This window comes from Tupaia chinensis, unplaced genomic scaffold (assembly GCF_000334495.1).
Source record: "Tupaia chinensis unplaced genomic scaffold, TupChi_1.0 Scaffold000082_1, whole genome shotgun sequence".
In the NCBI taxonomy this organism is placed as follows: Eukaryota; Metazoa; Chordata; class Mammalia; order Scandentia; family Tupaiidae; genus Tupaia; species Tupaia belangeri.
This window is the reverse complement of record NW_006159543.1, coordinates 1,478,939-1,489,710: the sequence shown is the minus strand read 5'-3', so window position 1 is coordinate 1,489,710 and position 10,772 is coordinate 1,478,939. Positions and strand designations below refer to the sequence as shown.

The 10,772-nt window shown below is 38.1% G+C and overlaps 1 protein-coding gene across 1 annotated transcript in view; it reads right to left on the bottom strand.

Annotated features, from left to right (window-relative positions):
• Positions 1-10,772, bottom strand: part of COL4A5 (collagen type IV alpha 5 chain) — a 229,320-nt gene that overhangs the window by 2,429 nt on the left and 216,119 nt on the right. The window contains exons 52-54 of the mRNA XM_014585694.2: positions 3,146-3,323; positions 1,125-1,239; positions 610-782 (exon numbers count right to left, since the gene is read on the bottom strand). Of these exons, the coding sequence (XP_014441180.1) occupies positions 610-782; positions 1,125-1,239; positions 3,146-3,323 (466 nt within the window). The remainder of the gene's footprint in view (positions 1-609; positions 783-1,124; positions 1,240-3,145; positions 3,324-10,772) is intronic.

Below are 10,772 nucleotides of genomic sequence, written 5' to 3'. Positions count from 1 at the left end.
CCCAAGATCCCGAGAGGAGAATGGAGGAGAAGTGATTGTGGTGTGACCATCCCCCCTAGAATGTGATTTCTCGCTTTCTGTCTCTCTGTCTCTATTTGTCTGGTGAGCACAAGCGCCCTATAGCAAAAACCTCTCCCCAAAAAAGGAAAAAATAATAATTCAATACATTGAAGAATTCTAAGGCACATGTATCCTATGTAGTCTTAATCATTCCATCACTTGAATGAGAGCCTTAAAAACATCCTCAGGAGGGAGATCACAGAACTGGGGGAGTAAACAGACTATAGCTTCAATTCCTGGGTGGCATCAATCTAGCTGAACAGCTGCTTACTTGCTATTAAACAGGTCACATAACCTTTCCTTGTCTCTATCTTTTTTGTTGTCAAAGGACTACTACTAACTCATCTTAGGACAGCACTTACCTAATATTAGTCCCATCTGCTTTTCTGATCTGAGAAAAGTATATGAGTAGAACAAGCAAGAATAAAGGACATAAGTCCAATGCATTTCTAATATGTGCTGGGGACAATCCATCCATGAATTATTTTTCTCTTTCTTAGCATTTCTGAAGGAAGCCTTGGATCTGAACTGAAGCCATAAGCACCTTACCTGAACATGTCTGACACATCTACAGTTGCCAGCCAAAAGCTATAGGAGTTGGCATAGTAGTTACAGGTACCCCGCCCGTGACATTCGATGAAGGGAGCCGAACGAAATTCTTCCAAGCAGGAACCAGGAGAGGCTAGGGCTTGACCTGAACCTTCTGCCCCTGCACTTGTATGCTAGAAAAGATAAGGGAAAATGTGCCAAAATACCCAAGTGCCATAATGCCTTAGTGACCATCCAAAGATGTATGCTGAGCTTGGTCAAAAATTCAAATCCAGTGAACAAGGGTTAGAGTTAAGAAAATTGTATCCACACTAAAGGTAGTCAAAAAAGCAATAGGTAAATTATGAAAATATGGTTCAGAAAACTTGTGAGGGGGTACACAAGGCTTTTATAGAAGTTATTTGTGGTTCAAGCTTCTTCCTCTGCACATGACATGGAATCCTTATACTGGGGCAAAATGTAGATCTGATGGACAGTCAGCTATGATGATAAAGGCAAGAAAGAGTGCTTCATACCATCATGAATGAATAACCAATCCACAGAGATTCCCATCCCTGAGGACAATGAGGAATCTGGATGGTCTGACTGTGAACTGCAATCACCACAGCTGGAGCTTCACATACTGCACATCTGGTAAAGGAAAAGGAGAGAGAATATAATAAACAGGATATGTGAGAAATAGAGATCTCCCTTCTCTGGAAGACTTCCTGCTATGGAGGCCTGTAAGGTGTCTTTAATGTTCAGAAAAGGAGAAAAATGTACTTCAAGAAATTGCTTTCACATATGCACTATCTCCCAATATATAAAATAAAGTTATAAACTAAAACTATAAACTTTTTTCAAAAAACTTCAGAACCACTGCTATAGCATTTCTATTTTCCATTCTATCCTAAATATATATTCATGCATACTATAGTTGATGCCATCATTGCTGTAAGAGTTTGGTTTACTGTATTGTACGTACTATGAGCTATTAAAGTGCCTAGATGGAGTGTAGATATTTGGTAATGCTGAAACCATGGTAAGAACAATGTCTGATAAATGGGAAAAGATAAGAAACATACTTTTTCAATCTCTGCACATTATCCTTGGTCCAAAGGACATTTATTAATTATTTGGCTCTATTTGGAAAACTAGCACATATCCAGAATGGTAGGCAGGTAACCAGGCACTTGGACATGTGGCTGAAATCTATAAAATCAAGTAAAACAGCAACAGAGTGAATACAGCTGAGTCTATCAGATCTTTAAAGAGCATATGGGAATATCTTGAAATATGATTTAGGCTAATTTGTCAGTTTATCTACATAATAGGTAATGTATTAGAGGGCTTTGTACTTAGTAGTGACAAAAATCTTACAGAGGGTCTACACACACACACACACACACAAACACACACACACACACACACACACACTCTCAAAGGATTTAGGCAAATGTATTAAAAAGAGCACCATACATTTTCTTCTAAGGCTGAATTAGGTTTAATTTTTACATTCAATGTCAAAGAAACTAGTCTCTCCAATGATTCATCTTTTATGGTTACTGTAATCCTGGGTCATGATCAGAATAAAAATGGTAACATCCAACATGCCTAGTAGATTGAGTTAAACTAGGCTTCCATGGTACCAAAACCCTAGGAAATCTCTATTGTTTTCACTTCACGCTCCATATCTCAACTATCATTTCCTCCTTCTCATAGCTAGGCAACTACCAAATCCTATTTAATCTAATAACATTATACATGTCACTCCACCCTGAGTTCGAATCCACTCGATATATCAGGACAATGGCCATACCCTTAATCTATCTGATTTCTCTACTTTAGGACTATCCCTTCTGTAATCTAGGTTCCACACTTGGGGCTCTGTAATTTTCCCTGGGGTGTAGCTCAAAAATTTGTCTGAGCTCCTTTATATATGTACCCAACAAATTCCAAACTACAATTTAGCACTGAAAGTCTTCTACCATCTGGGCCTATGTTAATTTTCCAATCTTTTCTCCCTGTGTAACTTTTACATACTATATTCTAGACAAATTAATTTATTACCCATTCTCATTCTCTCTACTTAAATCTTTCTACTTCATAACTTTCTGTGCCTCAAGTACTTCCAATTTGTCAAGGACTGACAAGTTCAAAGCACATTTCTTCCATATAGTTATCCCAGATTTCTTCAGTTGGAATTAAACATTTCTCTCCTTATGATTTTGTAACATTTTTATTAGACATATTGTGGTATTTAGCCCAAACTTGATGTACATTAGATTAATGTATGTATACTTGCCTAATGACTAGACTATGTGTTCTTTATATATCATACTATGCCTATCACTGAACCTGGTCAAAAAGAGATTCCTAATAAATATGAATGTGATTCATAGTAAATATGAATCAAATATAAATACTGAATTGAATATTGAAATGTACCTCTGCTTCACCTAATCTGCAGGATTATCAACAGATTACCAGCTCTGGACTCATTTATGACTAGCTAAACTAAGAATTGGTAAAAGTCAGAGCTAAATCAATTTCTCACCGACTAATGAATGGCTGAATGCTCTGGCCTTTCAGGGGTTCCATGTTCATTGGCATGGGCTCTGGAGTGGAGAGCCAATAAGAATAATCATTTCTCGAAGCAAAGTTGCAAACATTATTGATGTTGCAAAACATGAAAGGCATGGTGCTGAAGCGACGAAGGCAGCTGCCAGCCGTCCCTAGGAAGAATTGGAGAGAAAATGATGAAGAACTACGTCATGGTAATAATTTAGTTTCTTTTAAAATAATAACAGGGACCAGCAGTTGGTGTAATGGCTATGTCACTGGATTCCCACATAGTTGGCCGCAGTTCAACTCCTGGACCCGGTGGCTTAAACTCACACTGGGTACGTGTGTGCATGCCCAAGATCCCGAGAGAAGAATGGAGGAGAAGCAATTGTGTCATGGCCATCACCCCTGGGGGAGTGATTTCTCATTTTCTGCCTCTTTGTCTCTCTCTGTCTTTCTGGCGAGCATATGCATTCTATAGAAAATCCCCTCCAAAAAAATAATTACGATAATAATAACAAAAAACCTTTCAAGGAGAAACTTCCTCTCATTTCTTAGCTAATAAATATACTTTATTTCTTAAATTCTAAGATTTATTCATATTTTAATATTTCTAAAATCAGGATATATTTTACACTGTTTGTGGACATTTATTGTTGTAACTTATTATATATTTCCCACAGCTGTTTTTAAGCTGGCAATGCATCTTAAAAACAATGATGTATTATGGAGAATATTTAATAATTTACTGGGTACAAGTAAACACCCACTGAATCCTTACAATATGATATCAATATTTCCTGCTCCAGGCTGCTCTCTCTTCTTCCATGATATCCCCAGTGTGTATCTTGTGTTTGCAATCTCTTTAAGCCTCAGAACAACGGTAGTATTGACCAATAAGCACAGTAACCACAGTCAGAGTTGGAAAAAGGCAAACAAAATAAGAGGATAAGGAAGACTGTGAGGAGAAACCAAAAAAAGTAAATCATCTTTGAATTTCAGAGCTAGTTGGAGGAATAGGAGTTATCATCACCAGTGATCAAGCCTTTCTTTTTTAAATTTACTCCCAAAAGAATGGTAAAAAGGGATGGATGAATGTAAATAAATTAATTTAAAAAAAAGGGATGGACCACCCACACTAAGTTTTATGTGGTATATCTTTTTTTAAAATGAATGTAAATAAATTAATTTAAAAAAAAGGGATGGACCACCCACACTAAGTTTTATGTGGTATATCTTTTTTTAAATTTTTAAATTTTTAAAATTTCATTTTCTTTTATACAGTCAATCACATTATTTAGCTTACAATGTGAATATTATAACATGTGAACATTTCTCCCTAGTCTAGTTGACTAAACTATAAAATATTTTTAACAGAAATTGGCACGTTTCTTTGTCCCATTAATGCTTTTCCTTCCCCATTTTTCTTTTAATTGTTCCTCCTCAAACCCTGCTCCTTCACACACACTAAAAGGACATAGAAACACAGTAAATGGATATAAATTAAGTGGTATATCTTAATTTTTAATATCTGAATTTTTTTCATCAGAAGTTATAGTGATACTGTGCCGGTATTAAGATACTAGTTTTTGTCTCTCAGACAAACCCATCCCTCTATATTTCATTCTGTAATTTACAAACCACATGTCTACCTTGGCAATGATCATTTTTGGTGTTTTGTAACAGTTATATTTTAAAACAAACCCTTATATCAGTCTTTTTTAAATTTTATTTTATTATTTTTAAATTTTTTTATTCATTCAATCACATTATTTAGCTTACGAAGTGAACATTTCAATATGTGAACATTTCTTCCCAATCCAGTTGATCAAAATATCTTCAACCAATAACACCACACCTCCCCTCCCATCAATGTTCTATCTCTGTATCCCTCCTCCAAATGTCCTTCTTTAGGTCCCACTCCTCCACACACACCATATCTGACATTCACACCCATCTCTTGTGTTTGTGGATACAAAGTAATGATCTAAAATTTAACATTAACGATTTAAAAAATACATAAACGGGGGACCAGTAGATGGTGTGGTGGTTATGCTGCTGGACTCCCACATGGCCAACTGCAGTTTAGGTCTTGGGCCTAGTGGCTTCAAATCGTGCTGGGTGTGTGTGCATGAATGCCAAAAATACTGAGAGGGGAATGGATAAAAGGGATGGAGGCATGGCCATCCCCCCCCCCCCCAGGGGAGTGATTTCTCACTTCCCTACTCACTGTGTCTGTCTGTCTCTCTCTGGTGAGGGGACTGGACCTGAGGCAAAAACATCTAATAAAAGAAAAAATATATAATTTACATGGGCTAGCCAGGTGGCATGGGGCTTAAAGCAACTGGATGCTACTTGTTCGACTGCGCAGTTCGAGTCCAGATTCAGTGGCTTGGAAAACACATCAGGTGCATATGCATGCAAGCCCGAAATCCAAAAAGAATGGAGAAAAAGGCATTGTGGTGTGGTCATCTTCCCTGAGGGGGGTGATTTTTCATGCCCCAACCCTGTGTCTCCAGAGAGTGCACACACCTTAAAACAAATTACAAAAAAAATTCATAAACTTACATTATTTTATTGCCAAAGGGTGTCTGTGCTTTCCAGAGAGAGACAGAGAAAAATGAAAAGGAAGAACATACGCCCTAATCAGTCATAATTATGCCACAACCCTTTCTCCTCCATTTCTCTAGCCTGTCAGAATTTGGGGTCTGTGCACATGCATTCCCAGCATGTTTTCAAACCACCAAGGACAGGATTCAAACTGGTAAGCCATGACTCTCCCATGGGGGAAAAATTTTTTTTTAAATAATTAAAAAAAAAAAAGAAAACTAATCTACTACCTAATTCACTAGGCTATGGGCCCAGCTTAGTAGATTAATTTTTTTCCTTTTCTTATAAAGAGATTTTTGCTATACACTTGCTGGAGAGACAGAGAGAGACAAAGAGACAGAAAGTGAGAAATCCCCCCCCCAACCCAGAGAGATGGCCATGGCGCAATTAATCCCTTCTCCTTTATTCTCCTTTCAGGATTTTGGGCATGCATGCACATGCTCCGGTGTGTTTCAAGCCTCTGGGTCTGAGACCTGACCTATAGTCAGCTATGTGGGATTCTAGTGCCTTATCCACCATACCACCTGCTGGCCCTAAAATACATTTCTTTGTGTTTTTACTATTATTAGTAGTATTTTTAGAGAGTTTTTTGTTTGTTTGTTTGTTTGTTTGTTTTTGCTATAATGAACGTGCGCTCACTGTAAAGACAGAGAGACAGAAAGAGAGAAATCACCCCCTAGGGGCAACGCTGCAATCCCTTCTCCATTTTCCTTTTGGGATCTTGGGCACACACGCACATGCACTTGGCGTGAGTTTTAAGCCACAGGTCTAGGACTCGAACCACAGCTGACTATGTGGGAGTTCAGTGACGTAACTACTACGTCATCTGCTGGTCCCTCGAAAATGCTTTTTTTCCCAGAGGTTTCGCTATAGGGCGCGTGCACTCTCCAGACAGAGAGAGACAGAGAGACAGAAAGCGAGAAATCAACCCCCAGGGGGGATGGCCATGCTGTAATCCTTTCTCCTCCGTTTTCTTCTCGGGATCTTGGGCACGCACGTACATGCGCCCGGCGTGAGTTTTAAGCCACCAGGTCCGGGACGCAAGTCACAGTCCACTACATGGGAGTACAGTGACATAGCCATTACGCTAACTGCTGGTCCCTAAAATGCATTTCTTAATGCATTAGTAGAGATTTAAAGAGCCTCAAGTGTTGGGGATTTTAACAAAGCCATACTTTTGAATCATTCCATTGAATTTATCTCCCAGAGGTTTTCACATCTCTTGGCAATGTGCCAATAATAATGTTCTTGTATAAAATGGGAAGTGTATGATAGTGAAAGTGACATAGGATAGATTACCCAAAGCACATTCACAGACAGATTGACATTAAAAGAAATTAGACATGACAGTCAAGGACTTGAAAATTGATTTCTTCAAAATTATGTCTGTGTACCTCTTGGAACTTTTCAATGTATCCAATGGGGTATCCTTATCTAACTGAAGAAGACTTAGAGAAGAACAGTAGTCTTTTCTTTTTAGAGGGATTTTTGCTTTAGGGCACATGTACTCACCAGAGAGATATAGAGATAGAAAGTGAGAAATCATCCCAATCCCTTCTCCTATATTCTCCTCTTGGGATTTTGGGCATGCACGCACACATGCCTAGTGTGAGTTTCTAGCCACCAGGTCTGGGACTTGAACCATTGTCGGCCATGTTCAGCGACATAACCATGACTCCATCTGTTGATCCACCAGGTAAACTATACCTGTGGATCATCAGAAGCATTTTTATACCTGGTGGATCATCAGAATCATTTGGAATTTTAATGCAGTTAGTTTAGGATGGGCCTAAGAATTTTTTAAAACTTTCTCCTTGTGGAAAATCATTGATTTAATTTTGTTTATCCATTCTGAAAAAAAAAAAAAAGCCAGAACAAAACAAACAGAAGAACTGGCTCAAAGTTACTGCCTCTAGGTCATGTGAGAGTGAATGACAACATAGCATAATTGAAAAGGGATGGATTAGGATCAGCAGGGTGCTAGATTCAAGTCTTCATCCATCACTTTCTAACTGGCTTTTATTAAGTCTTTAATCTCTTTGCAGTTGGCATATAAATGGAAAAACTGCTATTTGTCCTATATCTTTCTTCATTATATTTGTGAAAATCAAATTAGACAGACAATGGATACAAAAGTGTTTTGTATATTATAAAGTAATTTAAAATAAAAAGTGGGGGCAGGTGATAGTACAGTGGTAAGTAACGCAGCATGGAAAAGGTCCTGAGGTTATATCCTGGGACCTCCCTGAGAATGTGAGGCAAATAAATTTATGCCTGTGAACTGGGGCTAGCTGAGACTGAGGGTGGATTGTGGTGTAAAAACCCTGTTGGGGGCTCCTGTCTCTTTTTCTCTTTCCATGTCTCTATCACGGAATAAATATATTTCAAAAAAAAGGTTTATTTTATTTATTTATTTATTTTAAGAATTTTGCTATAGGGAGCATGCACTTCCCAGAGAGAAACAGAGAGACAAAGTGAGAAATCACCCTTCAGAGGGGATGGCCACAATCCTTTCTCCATTATTCTCCCGAGATTTTGGCATGCCTGATATAATTGTCATGTTGCCAGGTCTGGGACTCAAACAGTGGTCAGCCATGTGGGAATCCAGAATCTTAACCCCCCATGCCACATGCTGGCTCCCATTAAGAACATTTTTAAGAAATAAAAAATAAAAAGAACAGGTACATAAATGAAAGGTCTGTGATGATGAGATCAGTGAGTTGCCCACAATGATACAGAATCTTGGATTATAGTCTCTAAATTTTTTAAGAGAGGGTGAATTCATGTACTTCCAGTGCCTCCATTTTATAAAAGTATAAGGTTTTCTAGACTAATGGTTCCTAGTATGGCTTTCTCTCCCAAGTGGAAAAATTCAATCCATCTCTGCCATCCCCCCCCCCTCTTTTTTTGAGAGTTTTTTGCTATAGGGTGCATGTGCTCACCAGAAAGACAGAGAGAGACAGAGACAGAAAGCAAGAAATCACCCCCCAGGGGGGATTGACACACCACAATACCTTCTCTTCCATTCTCCTCTTAGGAACACATGCACATGCGCCTGGTGTGAGTTTAAGCTACTGGGTCCAGGACTTGAACTGCAGTCAACTACATAGGAATCCAGGGACGTAGCCATTATGCCAACTGCTGGTCCTGATCCTCTTTTTTTATATATCATAATCCTTTCACTGATCCAATGCAGAGTGCATTTATTTGATCAGGTAGCTTTTTTACTCAATACCAATGCTACAGTTCCTTCTATTCTTTGCTTAGTCATCAAGGTATCTCCCGTTTGACCCTTGTGTGAGTCCTAACAGAGACCCTATAATCCAGGACTACTCTTGGGATCTAATAATGGCTTTCCTGTGTCTGAGGCGTAATCTGTGCCAGAGTCAAAGCCAGTTTGTAGCGTCTAAGTCTGAATGCACACTTTAACTGCTCTTGTTTGACCAAATACATGCATTCTGAAAAATTATAGTGTCATACTGAAGAGCAGATCCTACTTTCTTTTTACATTGCATTTTTTAAATTGAATAGTGCTCAGAAACTTCTAGTGGTTCCTATTGACCTGATAGGAAGTTTACAGGTTTGAGTTTAATTATAAGTTACATTCTGACAATGAACAGAGAAAGCACAAACAAGGAATATTTTATAAGTGAAAAGCTAGAGACAATTATTGAAAGATATTACATTTAATTAAGTTAATTAAATTGATTAAACATCAGATGTTTCTCTAGAGATAATTAAATTAGTTTAATAAATGTTTCTTAATTGTAAAATTAAAAAGGAAAATGCAACATAAAGAAAGCAAAGGAAGGGAAGAAAGGTAGCAGAGGCAAGATGAAAAGGAGAAAAAGAAAATAAGAGAAAGAAAAGAGAAATGTAAGAGGGAGAAGAAAAATCTTGGACAAACCTCCACTTTATTTGGATTCATAAAATGATTTGTGACTATGGGTATCCATGAAAGTGGATGTGTCTACTCTAGTGTGCCACAACTAGTTTTCAGGTGTGGTTATATGCACTGAGAGCACAGTAGCAGAGCAGACCACTGGGATCTCTGTTGCTGTACAACTATTTTACATTATGGATTGAGATCTCAGGTGCCCTCTCACCACAGAGATGCCAAAAAATCTTCTTAGATATCTTTATGGTGATGTGAAGGTTAAGGTGGCTGGATCCCACATGACCAACTGTGTGGTTTGAGTCTTGGATGGGACAGTTTGAAAAACACACTGGGTGCATGTGTGTACATGCCCAAAATCCAAAGAGGAGAATGGAGGACTGTGGCATGACCATTTGTCCTGTGGGGTGATTTCTCACTTTCCTCCTTTCTGTCTCTCTAGATGAGAGTACATGCCCTATAACAAGAAAAAAAAAAGGTTCTTTTTGGGGGCAAGTAGGATAGTGAGTCCTGAAAGAGGCAGCTCCAGGTCAAACAATGTGATCTCAACACCTAAAGTCAAGATTCCAGGAAAAAAATCTTGAGGATGGAGGAGTCCTTGACAGTCAACCAGCTTCATCCCATCAAAGTACCCACTCCAGTATAGACAAGACACATGGGAACACATTAAATGAACTGGGTTTTGTATGGAAATATGGAGCTCTGCATAGCTTTAAGCTACTCTGCTAAAACTTTATAAAGCAAAGACACTTATTTTAGGAACTATACACTACATAATTAAGCAATAAATTTACTTTCTTTGATCTAGGAACCAAGATTCTCTTTTGAATTTATCTTTCAACTTGATGAAGACCAGTCTCAGAGAGGAGGAAACTATTCCCCATGAATTATAAACACTGCCCACTCAAGCAGCTGCTACACTTTAGAAATCCTAGGGAATATGTTTCCTTAATAACTAACCTAACTAAAAATAAATGTGACCCCTTTTGAAAATGCCTTGCTTTAAGTTAAGAATTGTACCTTATGCTAGCTGTTTAAAGCTTTTAGTTAAAAGTTAACTATTTATGTAAACATCATAGTGAAAATATTCAGTTGACCTTGACATAGTCTTCAA